This window comes from Protopterus annectens, chromosome 5.part0 (assembly GCF_019279795.1).
Source record: "Protopterus annectens isolate FY-2018-M chromosome 5.part0, PAN1.0, whole genome shotgun sequence".
NCBI lineage: Eukaryota > Metazoa > Chordata > Ceratodontiformes > Protopteridae > Protopterus > Protopterus annectens.
Genome location: NC_056735.1, coordinates 1,174,376,895 through 1,174,402,758, shown reverse-complemented (window position 1 = coordinate 1,174,402,758; position 25,864 = coordinate 1,174,376,895). Strand labels below are relative to the sequence as shown.

General features: G+C 38.3%; 1 protein-coding gene across 3 annotated transcripts in view; it reads right to left on the bottom strand.

Annotated features, from left to right (window-relative positions):
• Positions 1-481: 481 nt before the first annotated feature.
• Positions 482-25,864, bottom strand: part of PLS1 (plastin 1) — an 824,936-nt gene continuing 799,553 nt past the window's right edge. For all 3 annotated transcript variants that reach the window (XM_044071020.1, XM_044071019.1, XM_044071021.1), the window contains 3 exons: positions 24,804-24,927; positions 8,477-8,601; positions 482-1,255 (listed from right to left, as the gene is read on the bottom strand). In XM_044071020.1, the coding sequence (XP_043926955.1) occupies positions 1,117-1,255; positions 8,477-8,601; positions 24,804-24,927 (388 nt within the window). In that variant the 3' untranslated portion in view covers positions 482-1,116. The remainder of the gene's footprint in view (positions 1,256-8,476; positions 8,602-24,803; positions 24,928-25,864) is intronic.

Sequence of the window (25,864 nt, the reverse complement as noted above, 5' to 3'; positions counted from 1 at the left end):
TCATTACCAGTATATTGATGACATCTGTCTACCTGTCTATCTAACTGTTGCTCTGTTTACTTGTTTTGCTAACCATGAGGTGAATTGTTTCTTCACAGACCCTTTTCAGCCCTAGCTACAGGTTCAACTGCAAGGGCAAGTGTATATGAAAAACACACACACACACACACACACACACACACACACGCACACACACACACACACACACACCCTTGAGACAGAGGAAAAGACAGAATGCTTAGTGTAGCCAGAACGCCAGTGACAATAATAGAGAACACATGCAGACACCACAAAGAAATTAACCAAAAGTCGGGAATAAATCCCATACCGTGGAACTGTGAAGCAGAAATCTTAACTACTAGAGTCACCATGTGGACCAGCACTGGCCATACTGCTTGAGATATGATACTAATGTGCCATTTTATTTTATCATAAATACCTCTGTAGAACAAACATCATTGAATAACTCAACAGCAATGTATTGTTTTATTGATTTATTGGTTCTTTACATACAGCAATTAGGCAGTTTGTATACTGCATTCACGTACCAAGTGCGGTTTCAAGTAAATCTCTTCATAATTCACAACCAGAGGACGATCAGAAAACCGTAATATTCCACTACTGTCTTCCATAAAGCATAATATACATTATTATTTTTAATGCAAATGCTGAATTCCACTTTTTATCTCAAAACGTAGGACACCATTGGCAAGCATTTGATTTAAAAAGTCTCAGGATATTGCAATGAAAAGTTGTCACATTAGCATTAAACACCAACAAAAATATTTTATAAACAAGTGCAATGTATAAATAATTCAGGGTCAACTGAAGGAATTAACCTTCAGCTAATTTAAATAATGACGTAAAAAAAATAAATGAATGTTGGGAGGGTGGCCTAATGGTTAAGGTGTTTGCCTTACAAACACAAGGTGCTGGGTTTGAATCTCACAAGGGATAATTGTCTAGGCTTAAAATGGCTCGCAAGGGCAGTTAGCTTAGTACTAATCTATGAACCTATCCACAGACAAGACACTATAATTTACAGATGCCATCCATGGGTTCGCCATCCATTAAACTTATACAATAAGACAGTTTAAAAGAAAGTGCCATTCCTGCTTATTGTTTTCTTTTGTTCATCCACCTGCCCATCAAGCATGCAAACACTGTCATCACCATCTTTGGATTAACTTCAACCAGGTCATCTGCTAAAGCATACACTCTGGCACCAATCTTTCGGGCAACTGAAATAGCATACCTGCAAAAAATGATACACAGTATGTTATATATTTATTCATTTTATAGTACTAAGTCTACTTATGAAAACCCATAGTTTCTGTACACACATTCTTTAAATTAAACCAACCTCCCCAAAGAAAAACATGCCAACAGACCAAAGTGCTAAACTACATTCCATATATATGAGACATTTTCATTTGCAAAAACGTGTATTTAAACCAATGAATACTTTTTCACAACTTTGTTATGGCCTCAGCTGTTTCCTTTTTTTTTCATTTATGCCTGTGGTATTTATCTCTTTGAATAAAGGCAGCAGCAAAACTTCTAAGGACGCTGTCTCCCTTAAATCCTGACAGTGAATCATTCCTTATGGCAGACAGTAGGATAGGCTGTTGTCTCACTTGTCCTCTTTCCGAGTCCTTCTAGAGGTCTAGTTTTAATCTGGGGTAGTTTTTCCATTCTGCCTCTGTTAGCAATAAGCAAGAGGCAGTCACAGCCATACCTTTGCCCTTTCCTTGTACTTTTATGCAGTGTGCAGTGATGTCATTCTCGCAAGCACACACCCTAATACTGTATATCTATTGTAGACTATATAACCGAATATGTGCTGTACGCGTAGACACTACAGGAGGGGTGAAGAATTCTGTGGCCCCCTCCTTGTCCTCAACCTTGAAAAGGAGAGCTGGCTATTGGATAATGAATCATTAGACACCTCTCCCCATAATTCTGAACTGGTTCTTGAACCTCTGTCTTACTTGCTGTTGCAGATAGCTGCCATATCTCTGTACCAATGACTGCCACAAACATGTTGCAGCTAGATACCATGTGTCGGTACCAGTAAGATGACACAAATGCACCTTCACATGCTTTCCATCACACCTTGATCTTTTCTGTATCACTAATGCCCCTTATATTATTTTTAAATTTGTTTTACTTCAAAATGGTCTTAGTGGGGAGGCTAGCAGGGTGCATTATTTTGTATTACAGTCAAGATTTTCTGCTTGCTGATGTAACTTTTTAAGTACACAGAGTGCAATGCAGTGAAAAGAATGTTTACTGTGGTAATAGGTCTCTACTGACACACTCTGACTGTATTTCCGATTTCCTACATTTTGACTGTATCTGGCAGATGTATCAATTTGTTGTTCTGGTGTAAAATTCTCTGCAATTTTGGTAGTAAAAGCTTTTATACAGCACTAACATTAGACCTGAATGTGTATCACAATGTACTAGAGTGTACAATACTCTTGTTTAGACTCGGACCTGCAGTTCAAAGGCACATTTTCTAACTGTTATGTTAAAGTTGACCCTTTGTAACTCCTAATACACAATGAATGCAGTCAGCATCTAACTAAACTTATTTGACTGATTTTATTGTACCTGCAGGTTGAATTAGTAGCGCATCTAATTGTCTTGTTAAGGTTACACAGTTCTGAAATATAACTATCCTTCCAAGGCTGCACAATATCACAGAAGATGTGACAAATACAGGAAAGAAATAGCTTCAAAAAGAGTGTAAGTCAGAAGTCAGTAAGATAGTCGGATCTTGGTAATCAGTTAAAAATTCGGACTGGACTACATCCATTAAAACTACAAATTAGATACATAGTGTCAGAGTTACAGTGAGCATTGAAAGCTGTAAATATAATAAATTAGCCATCGATGATCTTTTCTTAGTTTCACCATTGATCACAAATTAAATATTGTAGACTGTAAGTGGAAAAATCTAAAAGCACACACAATGAGTCCTATGCAGACAACCTCAAGGTCCTATCCCTGTATTATGTCTCCTACAGGCTTTTGAGGGGAGATCTATGCTTGGCATACAGGGAATTGTCAGACCCCACTCTGATGAACCTCCAGCATATCCACAAAGCAAACAGCACCAGAATTACCCGTTCTAAAGACTTAAACCTTGGCTGTGATATAAATGGGACCTGCTGGAGAGATAGGTATGTATCCCAGAGACTTATCCCATCTCTGGGACAGGCTCTCCATCCACGTGAAGCAGGGTTCTTCCCTAACCCAATTCAAGTGTAACCTGGACAATTGGATGGGAAACCAGAAATTCATCCCTGGTTTGGCACCTAAGTCTCTAATGGACACAGGTAACCTGTAAAAGGTTCATCTCCCAGGCCCATGCTTACACTTATCAAGGGTTTCAGAACTTGTCAAAGATTTGGAATGCATGGCTAGACCTAAAAATGCCCTTGTGGCCATTAGCCTAGTAAACACCTATGAACCTATAAAAATATTTTTGCACAGGGTGAGCCCCTCTGCACATCCTGATGTATGTGTGGGGGGGTACGCCCATCATACATCCTCTGAAATTATATATACCAAACCCCATGGTCACACCACAATGAAGAAAAGGGAGAAAAGAAACAAGATGGCACCTGTGTCTCACACAGTACAATATATTGTGGCTAAACCCACTACAACATTAAATTCTCACACTTAAGCTGCCTGGCCACCAGTGCAGTGAAAACACACAGGTAAGCCAAATAGAATTTATGTCAATTTTACCTGACAACATACCTGTTTGTCTAACTAACAGCACTATAGAAGAGTTACTGAACCTACTCCTCAAATTCTTCAGCATGAGCCTAGCAACTAACTGGCACACAGCTGCTGTGATGCCACTCTACCGCAGATCCTGATAATTACAGACCAATCAACATAGTGAGCTTTCAATGCAAAACCATGGAACGTATCATAATTGAACTAATTAACTACACTATCAAATGTCTTATCTGAGTAAGGGATGCACCCTTTGAGGGCATGAGAGTGACCAGTGGACCTCTGCAGATATCTGTACTGGGACCTTTGTTATCTGACATCCATTTCTCAGATCTCCATTTACCTAATAAGGATCTCTGATTAAAGTTTGTGGATGATTGTACGGTGAAAGAGGTCTTTAACGCCTCCTCTTAAATATATTCATGAGCTTATACTTGTCAGTAGTTGGTGTACTAAAAATGGCTCAAGCTAAATGCCAAAATGTACAAGATAGTAGCATCTGGTATGCCTAGCTTACACTGTAGGTAACACACCACTTCAAAATGAAAAGGTTGTGAGAGACCTGGGTACACAGGTGGAGAGCCCCCTTACATCTGACCATCACATTGCAATGGTGGTTAGGAAATCCTTTTACTTTGCACAGATCATCACAATAGGTATTTGTAAAGCTTAAAAGAGATTTTTAAGGGATGTTGCTTAATATCCAATCAAGGGCTGTATTTGTTTCCATCTTTTTACTGAATCTTGTAGTAGAATTAATCAAGTGAATAAAGTTATATAGATTGATTGTGCTAGAGCTTCATTTTGAGTAGTAGAATTACTATTAAAATCAGAGTATGACAGTTTCTTGGGTAATATTATTTGTGGTCCATGACAGTATATCTTCAGTTATGGATTTGGGTAATATTATTTGTGGCCCATGACAGTATATCTTCAGTTATGGACAAACTGGTATTAGATGGGACGTAGTCAGCAATCACATACAGTGGCTTCTTTGCATTAAGCTTTAGTAAGGTAAACAAAGTTTTCAGCTTCGTCAAATATGGGCACTATATGAGGGTAAATGCAGAGCTCTAAGATGTTAGCATAAACAATAGCTATAATCTATCAGACCTGATAATATTGTAGCCATGTGGGTGAAATGTTTCATCTTTCATGGAGGGTTTAACCAGATTTGGGTAAGAGATAAAATATCTGGTTTATGCAAGGAGACCCATGCTTGTACTTCTGCTACGTCACTGGAAACACTGTTAATATTTAGAATAAAGAACCTTTGACTGAGCGAATAATACTTGAGCTGATTGGTTTTGCATTATTTGGTGACAGAGGAATGTGATGATCAAGTGGCCCAGGGTTTGGGTGTGTATCCGCAGAGATATAGGATAAGGGTCTGAGGGTAGCATGTGTGGTTTTGTTTTCTTGTTTTCTTTAAACAAGAAACATCTTAATTAAATGATCATGTATGACATAGGCAATCATAATTTCTATAAATGAAAACAAGACATATTGTCATAATGTTAATTAAAATATTATACATCACAAACCATGCTGACATAATTTTATTTGCAAATATTATACATCACTTATAATCTATCCAGTCATTGGCAATCAAACATTATAGCTCATTCAAATCCTGCTTTCTTTTATACCTTGCTCCTTCTCTGCGTGCATTTTTCCCACAATTCCCATTTTTTTCTATGTAATTTGCTCCTACCCTTTCATGTGTGTTTGATTTTGCCTGTAAATAAATATTCTTTTTTGATGCAAGTTTAGAGAAGGGGAAGACAAAAAGTAAATCTGATGCCTTTGTAATTATTGTTTTGCAATTTCAGGTGCTTTAATCTTAAAGTCTGTTGGTCACATCAGGTGGAGGGAATATAAAGCCTGACCCACATAATGACAGCCACCCCACTCCACCCTATCTACATGACCTGCTTATGGCAGACAAGGAGAGAAGAGCAGAGTGTCAATGTGGAATACAGGATCAAATATATATATATATATATATATATATATATATATATATATATATATATATATATATCTATATATATAAAGTTTGGAAGACACTCCCTAATAAGTGACATGCACTAAAAACTGCAACTGTACCTGGGCATCACTGATTATAGTGGCATGTCTTATAGGTGATATTAAAATATAGCATTAATTAGTGCACACTTGTGACATACATTAATGTGTTAATTATTTAGAGAAATGTACTAATTTTACTGCAGACATCTGACATGCACATAGCCAGTAAATTGGTTGTAATTGTTAGGCACATCTGTGCACGTGTTTGGGGGGTTGATGTAATGGGTTGTACTGTACGTGTCTGACAACAGTGAGGTCAAATATATTGCTGGAGGCTTTGGTCCCAAAACAGCGCTTAGTGAGATACTGAAATATAAAATTCTGAAACTGTGAACTACTAATAGTTCTTTCAGAATTTAAACCTGGAAAAGCTTATATTGGATGACATGGTATGAAATGAAAGACTTAAAAAATAAACAGTACAAAATCATAGGCATTCAGAAGCCATGTATCTGAAACACTAGTAAGTCCTTAAGGGGTCATTTGCAATTATAAAATAACAAAAATGCCCAGAATGCAGTCAGTGAAAATATACGTGTATTTAAAGTACAGAGTATTAAGCTGAATGTATGCATTAAATTACAAATTCATGAAATAAATAACATACTGGTTTCAACACATATGTTGCCATCCTCCTGGTATACCCCAAATAGAACATAGGGGTTTAAATACATATACTCAATCCACATAACACTCTGCTATTGGTTGACTTAAAACTGTTCATTAAGACCTGGTGAAAACGAACTCCATAGACTAGTACTTAGAATCCGCATATATTTTCACTGACTATGTGTGCTGGCCATTTTTGTTATTTGATTTGAGCTTTTTTGGCCTATGCACCTTGCCGTACTTGCAGAGAATATGCTCAAGTTAATCATTTGCAAATATCCCATGGGATTCCACTACAGGCAGCTTAAGATATAACACAGTGAAACATATAGCTAGGCTGGGTTTTTCTTACAGTTTTTACTGAATGACTGGTCTAGTTGACTTTTTTATCTTTTGGTTTGGATGCTGCTTGGAATATTTTGCTGGCACCTTAGTGTTTATGGGCATAAGACTTGGTTTGAAGTTCTGTGTTTCCAAAGTACAGCAAAACAACTCACTTAGCCAATACTGACAAGTTTAGAAAAGGTTAAAACATGGCATTTCTACAGCTAGTAGGGTTTGGCTTCATTGGCCTGAATGTACCCATGAAGACTTAAAAAGTTAAGTCACAGACATTCAGAAACTATGTAGATGAAGCACCGGCATATCCTTAAAAGGTCATTTGCATACATCCCACAGGCCTCTACTACAGAAGATTTAAGGTATTATACAATAAAGACTCTAGCTTATGTGGGTCTTTCTTGCAGTTCTTGCTAGCTCCACAAACAAAACTCTTTTGCTTTATGAGGATAGTAAGCACTTATCATAATCATTAGAGATAGACCAGATTTAAATCATACAATGAAATGTGATCAATCCATGAAATTCCTTGGATTTTGACTTTTGTCACAACGGGGAGTTCTTTCAGGGCATACAATTCCACTATTTCAGCTAGCAGAACTGGGAAGATTATTTTTACCTACAGACTTACTCTATGGACAGAAAAGGATATTCTTTCAGATTCTAGGTTTCTGCTGGTGGAATTTTAATGTACATACGAGCCAGTCAGGGGACAATTCCATGAACAATTCTGCAGCATGTGAAGCACTACTGAACTGACTGAAGAATTGAATTTCTTAGTTTTAGCCATCTCTAATCATTGCTTTTCATGGATAACTTACTCTGAACTGTATTAACAAACAGTACTTCAAAGTTTCCCTAATGGACGCACACCCAGAAATGTTGGGGCGGTGCTATCCCATTATTGTCTTAGTGTCCTTCCCCTACTATTATGTAGTATCCAGGCAAAATCAAGTAATATCATTGTTTTGGAGGAAAAAAACATATTCCAACATCATCCTCATGCTCATGACAGAATGGAGCGTTATTTGCATTATGGCTGGAAGAGTGCTCCAGGAAAAATAAAAATAACTACCTTCAATCTGCTGTGAAATCTAAACAACACAGCTCAGAGCAATTCTATTTGTATGTTGTTCTTTGGATGATCGATCAGACTTTTAAGTTCCGCATTGACAGATGATACAATACTTAAAAGAACAAAGCTTTAAACAAAAATGTAAAACCTCATTGTGAAGAAATAATAAAATACTTATGGCAGTATATCTTATTTTGCAGTAGAAACTGCTCAGATGTTGCGATAGATGCAGTCATTGAGAGGAACTGCTTCAGAGATATAAGTAATGCCTGAAAATACTGGCATGCTGTAGAACCTTCTTCACATTTGTGATTGTGTGAAAGCTTCAATGTTCATTTAAAAATGCCATAAAGTCCTTATTTAACATGTCAGAAAAATGCAGAATAAAATCTACACTGCAATCACACTACCTTGAAATAATAGATTGAAGTAGCCTCTTGAAAGATAAACATTTGAAAGATTGCTGTGTTGGTCACCATAAGGCAAAGATGAATGGCAGCAAACAGTTATTTTACAGAAAGTTCCAGGTAAAGCGGCTGTAACAAACAACACAACGCAATATGACCAGAACAACTCACAAAAGTATAAAGAAAGGTGATGACTTACTTTGCATTGTTCAGTTTATCTGCATCTGTAAGGTCTCCTCTCTTGACCAATTCTGATTTAATTGCATTAGGGGCAATGGCATCTATCAAGTCTAGGACAGGCAAACTAGTACTAATCGACCTATCCTAAAAAGTTAGAAAAGAAAAGTAGACGTCATTTATCAGATTAGTTACATCTGCAAAATATGACAGGCCAAGAATATGCATGCCAAAATAACTGCATGTGTCAATATAATGCTTTTTATACATCTGCAAAATATCTCAGCTTTTTTTACATTTTTAGTTTCAATATGTGCAAACATGAAATTCACTATTTGCGGAGCTGATGCGGAAGGTACAAATCATGTATAAGTACTATTTTACAGCTAAAATACTAGTAATTGTAGTCTGGTGCTGTTTTTCCACGATCACAGGTTTTAAAGTAGATAGAAAAATACCACACATGACATAGATTTTGAGAGGTTTCTTTATACATTTGTCATTCACCTCTCTTGTGCTGGAATACAAAGTTGCTAAGACGAAGGGGAAATGCCTTCTGTGTGCTTCTTCCAGTAGCAGAGTGGGAGTAGTGTTGACCCCATCCAACCAATCTACACATTGCCAAATCATGTGGCTCTGACTTATGTAGCAGTCAGTTTTCTGTTAAAAAGAGAAGTCAGGGAATAATTGCTTCTAGTTTAAAATGAGTCTAAAAGCATGAATTAGACTAATGAATATCGCTCAAAATGTATAGCAAATAAAGGATTGTCAGTAAACACAGGCCATCATTGTAGACATGGAAGGGGATTATACTGCAGTGCAGAAGAGACATGTTTAAGGTGGGCAGGTGTGCTGTTCCTCTTCATAAGCATTGAGTCACATACAACTTTACTGTCTCTCTGGCCCTGAAGTACCACACAGAGAGTACTAAAACATGATCTGCACTGATTGTGGCTACAGCAAAAGCATCCTAGCAGTGAGAATCATGGATGAAGGCTGAGAGTTTGCTGAAAACGGAGGGATAAACTGTTGTTTTAATCTAGGTGAGAAAATACTATACAGTAATCATTAACAAACACTGAAAGTATTAAAAAAATCTAAATAAGCCCAAAGCAAATAATGCTGATATGTATTAAATGTGCTAAGAATTACCTCTTACTTGTAACCTTCCCACCAAATGGCTATTGCAGTATTAATTTTGCTGGGCATTTGTCTTTCTCTCTCTCTCTGCACAGTATTCACCCACATAGCCTTCTCCCTTTTTAAATGAGATATGTAGCATATATTACATAAGGCTCCTTGAGAAGGAAACAGTAAAAGTATCAGGATATTGGCTTGTCTGAGGACCCATATTCACATATCATCTCAGGTAACAGAAAGCTAGCCAGTCTGGAGAAGGGAAGATAAGATCAAAGCCGGGGGGACCCGGATGGGTCCTCAAATGTATCCCTGTCAGGGTATTTCCAGTGGAGACTAGAGACATATAAAGGTCATTTGGGAGGACTGCATACACTTGTATGAGTGAATAATGGCCCCCACAGAGAACACTGTATGCCTGTATCCCATGATGAACACCATCACAGTAATACAGGAGCACTGTAGAGCACAAGGCATAAACATTGTCCCTCAAAGTATGGTAACCATGGCCTTGCTGATGCTGACTCTGGGTTCTCACTCTTTCACTTGGAGTGAATGATAAAGGCAGTTTAGTTAGCTTGTTTTTTGGAAGGAAACAGAAAAAAGCCCATAAGGAACATAGTTTCATAGTTTAGTACTAGGCTATCTGCCCTGGGGCATTTGTAAGCCTAGCCATAGTGATGTGGCTTTCGCCACCCCATGAAATGGTACAAAAATGTACAGAATATATTTAGAATACTGTGCCTCTGTCTAGTAGTGACACAGTGAAGGTCCCCTTATATAATGGAATTAGTTTACTGTGCTCCTGTCTAGTAGTGACACAGAGGTGACCCCTGGGGTAAACTTACGATCTCCCATCCACTCATCAAGATTTCTCTTGAAGAGAATCAGTGAGGGGCTCTGCCTAACATGAACTGGGATTCTGTTCCGGAGCATGGGAAGCCTCTGGGTTATGAATCTATCCCTCCAGCATGTCCTATTCATACTTGTGCCAAGGTTTAAGTCTTTAGCTCTCGTGGTTCTGATGGATTTGGATTTTTTGAGGTGGAGCATGTCCATCAGTTCCTGATTGGACATGGCCTTGTACATCAGGCACAGATCACCTCTGAGCAGGTGGTATGCTACTGAATAGAGCTGGAGTTTCTTTAGTCTGGTAGAATAAGACATATGTTGGAAACCTTTGATCCTCTTGGTGAGGTACTTTTGTGGTCTCTCCAGCTGCTGCAAGTGCCGGGTGAGGTACATACCAAATGGGGCATTGTACTCAATCATGGGTCTGATGAGGGAGGAGTATAGGGGTACAATGACATCCTTGGATCTGGATGTGAATCCCTTCATGATAAAGTGTGCAAGGTAGAATGTCTTTCTAACCACTTTGGCAACGTGGGTGTCAAATGAGAGGTCACTGTCGACTTGGGTCCCTAGGTCTCTGATTACTTTTTCCGTACTCAGTGGGTTACTGTCTATGTGATAAATTGTGGGTACTTTGTTTTTCCCAAAGGGGATGACTATACATTTTTTGGCATTTAGTTTAAGGCCATGACTCCGGCACCAGTTGTCCGTTTCTGTGAGGCCTTTTTGTAGGATGTATGTGTCAGCTGGTGTATCGACTATGGCGCCTAGTTTGCAGTCATCTGCGAACTTTGTCAGCCACAACCCTCCCATGTTTGCTTTAACATCTGAGAAATAAATGCCGAACAAGAGGGGTCCCAGGACAGATCCCTGTGGGACACCACTTGTGACTGGCTTTGAGTCTGACATGGCTCCAGCGATTTTGACTTTATGGGTTCTGTCCTTTAGCCAGTTTGCAACCCATCTAGTGACATAAGGGTTTACATTTAAGCTATTGAGCTTATCTATGATGCCTGAGTGGGGTATTGTGTCGAAGGCCTTAGCCAAGTCCAGGTAGGCTGTATGGACTGCTTTGCCCTCATCAATGGCTCTAGTGACTGTTTCGAAAAAGTCAACCAGGTTCAAATGGCAGGATCTGCCCTTTACAAAGCCGAACTGGGTGGGATTGAGTGTCTGTAGGTCCCCAATGTCTCTGTTTATGAGTTCCATAATGATTCTTTCCATAGCTTTGCAGACCAGGCTGGTTAAGCTTATGGGGCGGTAGTTCCCAGGGTCTGTAGAGGTACCCCCTTTGTGGAGTGGGACCACTGTTGCTGTACACCAGTGTTCAGGTACATATCCTGTAGTAAGGCTAAGGTTAAATAGCATTTTTATGTGCGGGTTTAGCTCCTCTTGGAGTCCACGTAGCACGCAACCCGGGATACCGTCAGGTCCCATTGATGCTGTGTTTTTAGCTTTTCTGAGGGCGGCTCTCACCTGGACATCTGATATGACAGGGAGAGTACATTCAGCAGAGATAAGTATTTCTTCTTTTGGAGGTGAGGGAGGGGAGAAATTTGCACTGAACCTGTCTGCCAGAATGTTGGCAATGTCTGTGGGTTCAGTGTATTTTTTGTCATTGTGAACTAACTCTGAGCATATCTGAGGGTTTCCGCCCAGGTTTCTAACATAGCTGAAGAAGGCTTTGTGGTTGTCTTTAGTGTCCTTAGCGATTTTTCTCTCAAAGTTGGCCTTGGATGTTTTTATTAGAGAACGTAGTTTTCTGCTAGTGTTGATCAGAGATGTCTTCCCTTTATGGGATTTTGCTCTGTCGTACAGTAGCTTCCTTCTTTTGTTATACAATTTGTTAATGGTTGAGGTCCACCAGACAGGATGCTTGCCTTTGGTGGAGAGGGTCTTGGATTTATTTGGGATTGCATGATCCATGCATTCTTGGAGATGTCCATAGAAAGCATTTGTGAAGGATTCAGCATTGTGGGATGTGGTTTCCACTGGCCCAGTGGGCTTAAAGGATACCATCTCAGTCTTAAGAAGAGTGAAGTCGGCTTTTGAGAAGTTTTTCACTGTGGTCTTTTGTGCTGGGGGTGGAGGTGGGATATGTATATCCAGGGTGATTAGTTTGTAGTTAGATCTCACTAGTGAGGGGTATACTTCCGGTGTGGAGCATTTTGTCCCCATGTTTGTGATGATCAGGTCTAGTATATTATCTCCCCTAGTGGGACAGGTGACTAGTTGTTCCAGTGCATTTGAATTTATGAAGTAAAAAATAATTTTAAAACATTCCCAATAACGTTTGTGGTTTGCAGCATATGGCAGCTGAGCCTACAACACCATATGTTAGCCCAAACATCACCTGCAGAGAGATTCCATTTAAATACTTGCACACTATGGACATCCAGTACCTGATGTTTCTATTCTATGCTACTTGGTCACCTTCTGCTGTAACACAGGTTCATTCAAAACTAAAATGAGTTTTGACCCTTTACCCCAAAACGTTGAAACAGCCTGAAACTACATTATCAACCACCTCTCTTTTATTCAAAGTGCACAAGGCTAAGAAGGGGTTCACTGGTCAGTGAACAAGAGGCCAATATCACAACAGTAGAGCTAAAGATGCTACCTAGTTGTGATTCTTATCAGCTGGTATATTCAACAAATACAGAAACCCACTGACACTGAATATTGAATACCACAAACACAGCAGAACCTGGAAAAAAGGCAATATTTTTTGGAGAGCAAGCCTTAACTTGCAATCCCAATATGTGGGTGCTCCATGCCAATACACACACACACACACACACACACACACACACACACACACACACACACACACACACACACACACACACACATGTTAAAAAAATCATTGTAGATGTAAACAAATGAATTACCTTTGCATAACAGATAACATGCTTTTACAAAGGGACTTTGTCCCCACACCCACACCCCCACTCTCACACACCCAGAACTTAAATAAACGAACTCCTAGTTTTAACAACTGGGAAAAAAGGGAAAGCTCTGGAATTATGTTACTTTGATCAACTGAAGTTCCACTATAACATAGTCTGATAAACTACTCCAGTGACAAATATAACCATTAATTCAACATGTGATAAATGTGTACTATATATATATATATATATATATATATATATATATATATATAAAAAACCTCCAAGGAATAGTTCCAGCACAAACAGGAGACACGAGCAGCTTAAAGTAAGCTTGAAGTAAGCTTGTTTATTGAATGTAACACATCCCCCAAACCGGTTTCACTCCAAAGAGCGTCCTCAGTGAGTACAGAATCAACATTTTACTTGCTTTTATATGGTCAAAATACACCATGCCCCCTAGTGGTATGTCACAATCACTTACATATAGTAAAACATGATGCATATAACATTTTTTCAAACTAACAATTTCATATACTAATATGGAACCTAAGACCACACTGAAACAACATCCAACCTATTGATACTCCAACAATATAAATATAACTCACTATTATAAAAAATAGTTACTGTGATATCATCTGTTCCACAATGAGAAATAAAAAATAATTAAAAAATAGTGGAAAAATAATAAAAAAATATAACCCCCATTATCACCAGTGATCATTAAGCCCAGGTTTAAATAGGGCTCCAAGATTGACAATCTATCTACGTTCCAAATTATTTAACAGTTGATGTCTTAAAGCTATATTTACAATATTTGGTTGTAACAAATCAATCCCTACAAATACAAAGTGTGAGGCTGTATGTATAAGAGTGTGCTTATATAAAGCACTTCTCTCCCGTTTACATTTGATATCACTAATATGAAGGGCTATCCTCTGTTTGAAACTACAGGACGTCTGTCCTACATAAAAAGCACCACATTTACAGACAGCCATATAAACCAACCAAGTACTGCTACATTTGATATGATGTCTGATATCATAAACCTTACTAGTGTTTATAGATGTAAATGATGAAGTCCTAGACACTAGTTTGCAGTACTTACAGTTGCCACAAAAGGTACAACCCTGACGGCCACTGAACTTATGTTCTGAATGAGAAACTTCATTCTTAAAGCCTGAAAAACATTGGCCCAATGTTTTACCCCGTTTATAGCCAAAACTGCATTTATCTGGTAAAAAAATGGGTCACTAGTAAAGATATGCCAATATTTATTAATGATATCCTTGATCTTAAAAATATTGGTCCCATAGCTGGTAATGAATCTCACTTTTGAAACATCCATAGCTTTTTCTGCAGTTTTTGACTCTAATAACTGTGTTCTGTTCAACTTACGGCCAGCAGAATAAGCTATATTCAGCTTAGGTTCTAAATAACCACGGTCCATGAATCTCTGTTTGAGGACTGCTGCTTGTGTATCATATTCCTGATCCGATGAACATATTCTCCTGATACGTTGGAATTGGGCTTTGGGTATGTTATTAATTATGTGGGGTGGATGACAACTGTTTGCCAGTAATAAAGAATTTTTCGAGAAAGGTTTTCTGTGTACAGTGGTGGCCATTGTGCCATCCAATGTCTTAGTGACATGCACATCCAGAAAATCAACCGTAAACAAATGTATGTTACCAGTAAACTTTATCCCGAAAACATTACTGTTCAAATACTGGACAAAATCTTTCCATTCCCCCTCCGACCCACTCCAAACCACCCAGCAGTCATCTAGGTATCTCCTCCACATCATAAGCTGTTTTTTAAAAGGGAAATCAGTAAGATAGATGTATTTAATCTCAAAAAAAACCATAAATAGATCAGCATAAGTAGGGGCGAACGTCGCCCCCATAGCTGTCCCTTTGCTTTGGAGATACCATTGGCCCTGGAAACTGAAAACATTGTGTTCTAATACCAAAGTGAGGATGTTAATAAGTAAATCCATATCATCCCTGGTGTAATTTCCAGCTTTTGACAACCAATATTGTATAGCCTGAATACCACCCTTATGAGGGATACTGGTATATAGGGATTGGACATCCAAAGTCCCTATATATGACTGCACAGGTATCTGTAAATCCCCCATTAAAGATAGAAACTGGGTGGTATCTTTGATACGTGCCCTGACCTGATCCAAGAGTGGCTTCAGCCTATATTCTAAATATTCTGAAAGAGGTTCAGTTAAAGAACCTCTACCTGCCACTATTGGTCTACCGGGAGTACCTACCAAAGTTTTGTGTATCTTAGGGACAAGATAAAAATATTGATGCTTAGGGATATCAACTGTAAGTTGTTTAAGTAAGGTTTCATTTATGATGCCTCTTTTAAATGCCCTTTTCAAAAAACCATCTATCACACTCTTGAAATCATTTGTAGGATCCATAGGGAGCTTAATATATGAGACATGATCATTTAACTGATTTAAAGCCTCCTGGGTATACTCAATCCTGTCCCAGATCACTGTCGCTCCACCCTTGTCAGCCCCCACTATGATAATATCCTTATTGTTAGCCAAAGTTTGTAAAGCCTCACGTTCGTCTTGATTAAGGTTCCTAGCATGGTTAACAAAGATGTTAGTGCAATTACTTTGAATATCCTGCATAACCAAGTTTTCAAAAGTTTTAACAGCAGCATTATATGGAGGCTGAAATTCAGATTTTCTAAAATGAAAATTTTCATCCATATTACTATTACCATTTTGTGCTTGGTGTGCAAAATAATACTTTAAATTTAGATTTCTAGTAAATTGCTTTAGATCTTTCACAACATCATAGTGGGACACATAAAAAGATGGTACATATCCAAGTCCTTTATTCAAGAGTTTAGCTTGGTTTACATCAAGTGTGCATCTAGACAGATTAATAATCAAATTGTTAACATCAGCATTATCAGTTACATCAACACTATTGGGCTCAAAACTAACTGCTGCTATATCATTTGCATTTTGGACTGAAACAACAGCCTTATTTCCTCTCCGCCGATGTTTGCGGCCCCCCCATCTAAAGGGGTATTAGGCCTTTTGCTCACTGGTGAACTATGCTGCTCAATGTCCCCTGTATCAATGTCAGTATCAGTGTTGGAAACACTGGATGAGAAATCAGATATTTCACTGCCATGTGGAGCCTTTAATATGGGTCTAGCCCTTTTGCGTCACCTTCTGCTGTAACACAGGTTCATTCAAAACTAAAATGAGTTTTGACCCTTTACCCCAAAACGTTGAAACAGCCTGAAACTACATTATCAACCACCTCTCTTTTATTCAAAGTGCACAAGGCTAAGAAGGGGTTCACTGGTCAGTGAACAAGAGGCCAATATCACAACAGTAGAGCTAAAGATGCTACCTAGTTGTGATTCTTATCAGCTGGTATATTCAACAAATACAGAAACCCACTGACACTGAATATTGAATACCACAAACACAGCAGAACCTGGAAAAAAGGCAATATTTTTTGGAGAGCAAGCCTTAACTTGCAATCCCAATATGTGGGTGCTCCATGCCAATACACACACACACACACACACACACACACACACACACACACACACACACACACACACACACACACACACACACACACATGTTAAAAAATCATTGTAGATGTAAACAAATGAATTACCTTTGCATAACAGATAACATGCTTTTACAAAGGGACTTTGTCCCCACACCCACACCCCCACTCTCACACACCCAGAACTTAAATAAACGAACTCCTAGTTTTAACAACTGGGAAAAAAGGGAAAGCTCTGGAATTATGTTACTTTGATCAACTGAAGTTCCACTATAACATAGTCTGATAAACTACTCCAGTGACAAATATAACCATTAATTCAACATGTGATAAATGTGTACTATATATATATATATATATATATATATATATATATATATATATATATATATATATATATAGATGCAAACTTCACATATGATGAAGAGATCAGCAATTATAATTCTCAGTTGTTCACCCGTTCTCAACTGCAGTGTAACCACTGATGTATTATATTTAAGTAGGAAGTGTATAGGGATGCAAGGAAATCTTACCTCCATGCAAAAAATAGTGTTTCCCACATTTTTCTGTGATTTCAGTCCACTACATTATTTATTTTAAGTTAGTGGTTTCTGTATTAATGTGCTAAATCAGCTGACATGAATACAGTAAACTCTGTTGTTTCTTAAACTGAACGCTATAAAACCCAACATGTGAACAGAGACAGATTCTCCAAACAGAAAGTTAGAGACTCAGAATGAATGAAGCATCCTTTCAACTGACCATACTTCTTACTGAATGAGGACTACAGAAGAAAACCAGTTTGCTTATAGGGGCTAATCATACTTATATCAGAGGGTCAGAAAAAAAAGATGCCTTTTTCTGTCCAAGATGTGTGAAGTTAACCATTCTTTTAGTTTTATTTCCTGTTTTTTTTTTTCTAATAAAATTAGTGTTAAATCAATGCATATGAAAATGGTAACGAAGCTGCTTTTAAAAGAGCAAGGACCATGAAAATGAATGGCACACACAATGAACTAAAACTTGCAAAACTAATTTCCAAAACATGTCAACAATTGTGCTTGGGTGAGAAACCCGAGGGTGATGGGATTTTCAACAATGGTCATGATAAGGTGGTGTGGCATTGTAGATATGGATACTGAGGTAACTTGCTGGTACCCTGCATGGAACAGGATGGAGTGGTGTGTGTGATTCCCTGAAAAGGAAAAGAACAGCTAAAGGCAGCAGGATATAAAGGTGGTCTGTGCCTCTCAACAGTCAGACTGATAAGCACAGTCACATTGCCGTGGTTCTTAGCAACAGTTATAATATACGTGCTCATGACAGCATTGTGTAACCAAAATTAAACACCAGGATGCATTAAAGAGGTTCAACTGTCCCCAAGACACCAAGATGTCAACAGTTATAATATACGTGCCCATGACAGCATCATGTAACCAAAATTAAACACCAGGATGTATTAAAGAGGTTCAACTGTCCCCAAGACACCAAGATGTCAACAGTTATAATACACGTGCTCATGACAGCATCATGTAACCAAAATTAAAAATTAGGATGCATTAAACAGGTTCACCTGTCTCCAAGACACCAACATGTCAACAGTTATAATACACGTGCTCATGACAGCATCATGTAACCAAAATTAAACACCAGGATGTATTAAAGAGGTTCAACTGTCCCCAAGACACCAAGATGTCAACAGTTATAATATACGTGCCCATGACAGCATCATGTAACCAAAATTAAACACCAGGATGTATTAAACAGGTTCAGCTGTCTCCAAGACACCAAGATGTCAACAGTTATAATACACGTGCTCATGACAGAATCATGTAACCAAAATTAAAAACTAGGATGCATTAAAGAGGTTCACCTGTCTTCAAGACACCAAGATGTCAACAGTTATAATACACGTGCTCATGACAGCATCATGTAACCAAAATTAAACACCAGGATGTATTAAAGAGGTTCAACTGTCCCCAAGACACCAAGATGTCAGCAGTTATAATATACGTGCCCATGACAGCATCATGTAACCAAAATTAAACACCAGGATGTATTAAACAGGTTCAGCTGTCTCCAAAACACCATGATGTCAACAGTTATAATACACGTGCTCATGACAGCATCATGTAACCAAAATTAAAAACTAGGATGCATTAAAGAGGTTCACCTGTCTTCAAGACACCAAGATGTCAACAGTTATAATACACGTGCTCATGATAGCATCATGTAACCAAAATTAAAAACTAGGATGCATTAAAGAGGTTCACCTGTCTTCAAGACACCAAGATGTCAACAGTTATAATACATGTGCTCATGACAGCATCATGTAACCAAAATTAAAAATTAGGATGCATTAAAGAGGTTCACCTGTCTCCAAGACACCAACATGTCAACAGTTTGATGGCATCATGTAACCAAAATTAAAAACTAGGATGCATTAAAGAGGTTCACCTGTCTCCAAGACACTAAGATGTCAACAGTTATAACACGTATGCTCATAACAGCATCATGTAACCAAAATTAAAAACTAGGATGCATTAAAGAGGTTCACCTGTTTCTAAGACACTAAGATGTCAACAGTTATAATACACATGCTCATGACAGCATCATGTAACCAAAATTAAAAACTAGGATGCATTAAAGAGGTTCACCTGTCTTCAAGACACCAAGATGTCAACAGTTATAATACACGTGCTCATGACAGCATCATGTAACCAAAATTAAACACCAGGATGTATTAAAGAGGTTCAACTGTCCCCAAGACACCAAGATGTCAACAGTTATAATATACGTGCCCATGACAGCATCATGTAACCAAAATTAAAAACTAGGATGCATTAAAGAGGTCCACCTGTCTCCAAGACACCAAGATGCCAACAGTTATAATACACGTGCTCATGACAGAATCATGTAACCAAAATTAAAAACTAGGATGCATTAAAGAGGTTCACCTGTCTCCAAGACACCAAGATGTTAAGCTGATCTCATAAATGTAGTACATGATAGAGTTGTTTAATTTTTGTAATCAAATAAGCCTAAAACACCTCTTTTTTTCATGAGGTTCCAGACACCATATGAATATTAACCGTCTTCTTTTGTATGACACAGCATACAGCCTCATGCTGATGGGACTCTAGGCTGAAACACAGGTCTCCAGCTTTGCAGCCCAGTATCTAATTAACTGCTGAGGAGCAAAAACAAAAAAATAGGAAAAAAGGCCTACTTTTAAAAGCTGTAGACAGCCACTTGCTACATTTGTAACACTTGAGTTGTGGCTTGCTGCAACTTATACCACTTACTTCAAGCAATAATGTCATTTCGAAGTATCTGTACTGACTGCTGACCAATCCACATGTGCTGATCTCACCCTAATACTTTGCACCATGGGCATGCATTAGCTACACTTCTGTTTGGGGGGCCCCCCAAACCGCAACCATACCTATCACCTTCTTTTCTCAAGAATTTTCAAGAAATGTAAAAATAATGGAGAGTAAATGTACAAAACTGGGAACATTTTTTAATTACTACTCTAATTCACTTAAAAATTTAATAGAATAACAGGTTTTGCATCAACATGCATTTTCTGAGCAATAAGAGGTATGAAAATCTAAAGTCTGACATTGTTGACTGTAATGTTTATTTTCCTTTGGTTTTCAAGAGAAGACCTTATCTTCCTCCATGATCCTGAAGCTGTCAGAGATCGTGATTGGCAGGTGTTACTTGTGCAGACTTCTCAACCACTTTGCATAAGAATTCTGGACAAAGGCAACAATAACAGGAAGACAAGAGCCCAAAATCAGAGACAGATTTAACTATTGCTCTTACAAAATGTAGAAAGTTGCTAGAACAGCAAATTTTTCCCCTTGCATGCATTTTCTGAAGGATATGATGCCTGAAACTAAAATGTCCGTCATCATTTTGTGATTTTAATCCTCAATGACTTGCCACAAAACCACTGATTATATGAGGAAGAGAACCAAAAATAGGAGCCAAAAATCTCTGGAAAATTCTGAACAGTTGAGAATTATGGATCATAACACTAGCATTTGTTAAAATACCTACATTTGTTGATGAAATGCCAGTATTTTTAACAAAAGCTCAATTTGCATTTGTCATGGCTGAAGTGCTGAGAGTTTGGTAGACTGATTGTAGCAAGATGCTTCCAACATTTGTAGCAAGCAACTTGCTGAAGTGTTAACTAAAGAGCATTTTTTGAGGTCTTGAAAGTGAAGATTTTTGCTTGTTTGTTTGTTTTAGCTACAGTTCTGGCAATGTGGGGTCTTATAGGTGTGGATCACTATTGTGCCCAATCAGTCCAATTGGCCTAAGGCTGGTCTTGCTGCCAGGCATAACACCAAAAATGTAACATTTACTAGTATAAAATGGTTCAGTCCCAAGTGAGTAAATGGGTACATTACAATGGAATGTAAAGTGAAAAGCCATCTTAATCTAAAATATGGAGAAGGGATGTACTTCCCCCTTACACACACACACACACACACACACACACACACACACACACGCACACACGCACTCACACGCACACACACGCACACACGTGCCCACATGCACACACACGCACACACACACACGCACACACAACACGCACACACATGTTGTTCCTGATCCTATTTCTTTTGAAAGAACAAGGTCATAATGGTAATATAAAGCGTGTCCTTACTGTGTGATTAGTATTAGGTTGAGTACTAAACAACTCAGGCTGAACACTGGATCAGGACTGCACATGACACTATAGAACACAGAAATAAGTCATTACACTGGTGCAGAAGGTATTATGTGTTGCCACAGCAACTATGACACTAAAAGGAAGCCTACAGGAACCAAGGAAGATGAATGACAGGGTAAATAGGAGCAGCTCAAAAAAAAAGGTTGTTTGCAAACTAAACTGTCCATGAAAAATGAGGGAAAGACACACAACAATCCAGAAGGTGAAGTCCAGAGTGCCTTTTTTTTCCTACTATAGTGTACTTGCAAAGAACACACATAGATATCATGTGCATTCACTAGGTGCATTTTGCTGACTGATTCCCGACTTAAAGTGTGGCCACATTTTATAATGTAGCTCAGAGACTATTCTACAAATCACAATGTTAATACTGTACAGTGTGCATAGATCAAAACATTTCAGCATGCATTTCAAACAGTTCTTCAAGAGACAGGTTCACTTGACACTCTACCTTAATAATTTGATTTGCTCTGAATCTTCCAACACAGCTCAGGCTTGTCTCCTTCCACAATGGCTGATGGCAAATGTCCTACTACAGTACTGACATGTTTTGACCCCCAAACCAGCAAATTGTCTCCAGTATTAGTTTTAAGCTTCACTGCAGTGACTCCTAATTCTTTACGTGAACACAAAGAGTGAAGCAGTTCATGCCAAATAATAGATACTGCAGCCCCTATATCACTCTTCAAATCTACTTTTTTGTTGTCTCCTACAAATATAGCTTGGTTGTTAATAGAGGTTATGGGTAAGATTACACCAACTGTACTGTAAACAGGAATAATCACTTCTGTTTGATTCCAGTCTTTAGTCAAAGATTAGCTATTGATGTTACAAAGTCGCTGAACTCTGGACATAAGGAAGTTTCTCCTTCCTCCCAAATTTTTCAATCTCTTAGGGTATTTAGACATGGGGGGTGTAGAGGTCTTGCTTCCTGCAAACTTGCATTTTGTTTGAAATATTGTTAAAACAGACAACATGCATTGCTTACTTTACAGAATTGATCATTGCTGATGCAATGGGTTCAAAAACTATCTCACTTTGATGGTGCAGTTCAACCATAAATCCATTATAAATGCTTCCTTTCTTTTATCATTCAACATTTCTGCGGATACTTCTATTCTTAGTATTGTTACTCTTAACATGGAACTGTTTGCTGTGACATATTCTTTTTGTGTGTCCTGTTTCCCACCGTTATGTTTTTTGACTTCTTAAAAATGTGTATTTTGGGCTATATTTCTTTAATATTTGTTTTACTGTTTAAACATTAACTTCATGTATTGTGTTAAAAGATGCCTCATGCCATCTCAGCTGTTAGTACCTCTGTCTGCAATTTCCATATTCAGGAAAACCTTAAAAGCTCTTGGAAACATTACATTTAATTTGGACAACATCCTACATTACAAATGTATTTATTTGTTTATTTATGTATTTATTTGTTTGTTTGTTGTTTGCTGGAGTAGAGCACTGACATAACCAACTGTAGGCACAGTCTAGGTTGCACAATACAACAGTTAACAAATAGAAAGAGTATACTGCATTTACAAAATATGAAGAAAAGCAGAAGGATACGGTAATAATATGAATGGGTTACCTGATTATGACTTGAGATGGCTACAGTGCTATACAATTAAGAATAAATACACTCTAAGACTACATTGCAGTTAAACTGTGTACATACATCTGCAGGATATGAAAGGGCAGTGGTAGAGATGCAGAGAAAGAGATCTTTTTTTGAATGATGATTTTCTGTGGTGTGGATTGGATTGTTGAGATAATTGTATTAATTTATCCCTGATGACATGCTATTATAAAATTCATGTGGTATGACATACGTTCCTGCACTTGTAGATGCTTTGTCTCCATAGGAAGTCTTTGTAAAGTGGTCTAAAGCTGGTGTAGCTAGGAAGGTCTGTCAGACTTGAGGGAGGGAAATGCTTGCCATACTTTGGGAGCAGGTACAGAAATGCCGTCATATCTGCAGTGAAGTTTAGTTTTGGTGGGTGGAGTTCTGGCCATGAAATGGACTGGCTTCAGAGGTTCTATCAAGGAGCATGTGCAAGTAGTCTGGTGATTAGTGGAGAAGGGGTGTCCTGTTGGAGTTTAAATATTAGTGTGGCAAAAAAAAGGTCAACTCTTTGTTTCAAAGATAGCCATTTGGCCCTTTTGGGAGATAGACAGCAGTGCTCTTGATGAGGTGTTTGAAGCATCAAATTATATTAGAAATGGTTTGAAGGCTTGTAGAGTTTTGCATGTGTCTTTGTCAAAATGCAGGTAAACCATATTCTCATCAGGCAGATAGGATGCCCTTACCAGTGGTTGCTCTAGCTGGCAGTAAGAGGAAGTGGGATAGTGTCTGAGCCTGGAAAACTAGGTAATTTATTTTGGATTAACTCTTTCAATGTGGGTTTGAAAGTTTAGAGTTTCACTGCAAATACCATCAGTACATGTTTCATATAGTGTTTCTTGCAAGTCTTTGCTATATTCCCAGTTGTCACTGCACTTTGATCTACCTCTGCAGGACACAGTGTCACAAACTAATATGCTTTCTGATTAAATTAACTGAAACAACAGTTTTCTACTGATGCCATTTGTTCTGGTTCAAGATGTCCCTTTAACATTTCTGCAATCTGTATATGCTTTTTTTATTTTTTGGTTTTAGTAGACAAACCAAGTTCAGAAGTAGTCTGTATGTGCGACTCAGTAATATCACCTGGAAATTATGCATATCAACCCTAGCCTTCACTCCAGCAATATCACTATCCTACAGTAACTCATAAGGAAGGAAGGTCACCTGTTACTGGACCACCCCCTGGGTTATGTGGCATTTGCCCCCCCCCATGTCTCCCATGGCTGTGTCCTGGAGTACCCCCAGTTAACCAGTAGGCACAGCAGGGGCAAGCTACCCCCCCCACCCTAGGATGGGTGAAAGGGCATCAGTCAGTCACTTCTACTCTCCCTGCTTGGCAATTCTAGTGTCAAAGCTGCTAATAAAATTTGGTTGTATTAACCATTTCATTTTTGTATAGTTGAATAAGAAATTTACATAACTCAATCAAGCACAAGTGAACTAAGGCACAAAGTCTGTGTCACTTTCATTTCACTGTATATTTTATGATTTTCTACTAGGACCATTTTATACTGACCATTTACCTTAAAGCTAGTGATAGAGACACTCTTGTTTGCTTCTGCAAGGGTCTGGTTTACCCAAGAAATAATAACATCATCATTTGCCTTCTCTCCGGCCCCAAGATCTGAAAGCACGTTCAGTGTGTACCTAGAACATAAAATAAGATCACAGTAACGCAACTGATAAAAACATCCATATAACAAGAGCATCAGCCAATAACATTGCTCAGAACTGGTTTATTTTTTCAATAAAATTAACACCAATTTTATAAGTCTGTAACTATGACTTTTTCATCAATTCTAAAAGTACATTGGATATGTTTATCTTCTTATCTCTAATTCCAATAAAGTTAATGGCATTGAACAACCTTTAGAAATGTTTAGTCTGTGACGCAATTGGGAATTGTCTAAATTCCTGAACCTAAATAATGTGTGTGTGTGTGTGTGTGTGTGTGTGTGTGTGTGTGTGTGTGTGTGTGTGTGTGTGTGTGTGTGTGTGTGTGTGTGTGTGTGTGTGTGTGTGTGTGTGTGTGTGTGTGTGTGTGTGTGTGTGTGTATATATCTATATATATATAACATCTTTACATCCCATGTAAGCCTATTACTTCAGACATCTATCAGGTGTTGTGTTAGGTACAACATGGCACATTTCTTTTCATAGCTACCCCTACACTGGAAAGTAAAAATCTCTGCAGCTTCTCACTTCTCAGGGTCTCTGTCAGACCTATAAGTAGAAGCCCAGCAGCAATTTAGTCTGTTGTTAGGGACTTCTCTATGTTAAACCTACTTTAGCTTATAGAAGACCTGCACTAGATGTCCAAGGCCACTCCTCAAATGGTCACAGCTGAGAGGGCTGCTGCATTCAACTCGATTTCTTTTACCAGCACCAAAACAGCGTCATAGAAAAGTCTATAGCCATCCGCCCTCAGTATAGTGGTAAATCAGGAATAACCCTCACTGGTAGAACCCCATTAATAACAAACTGTACAACAAAATAAGGAAAATGAAAAGTTGTAAGAAATTTCCATCCTGTACCTCAAGATCACAATGAAATATGCCACCAGTGAACTTAGGAACTTTAGAAA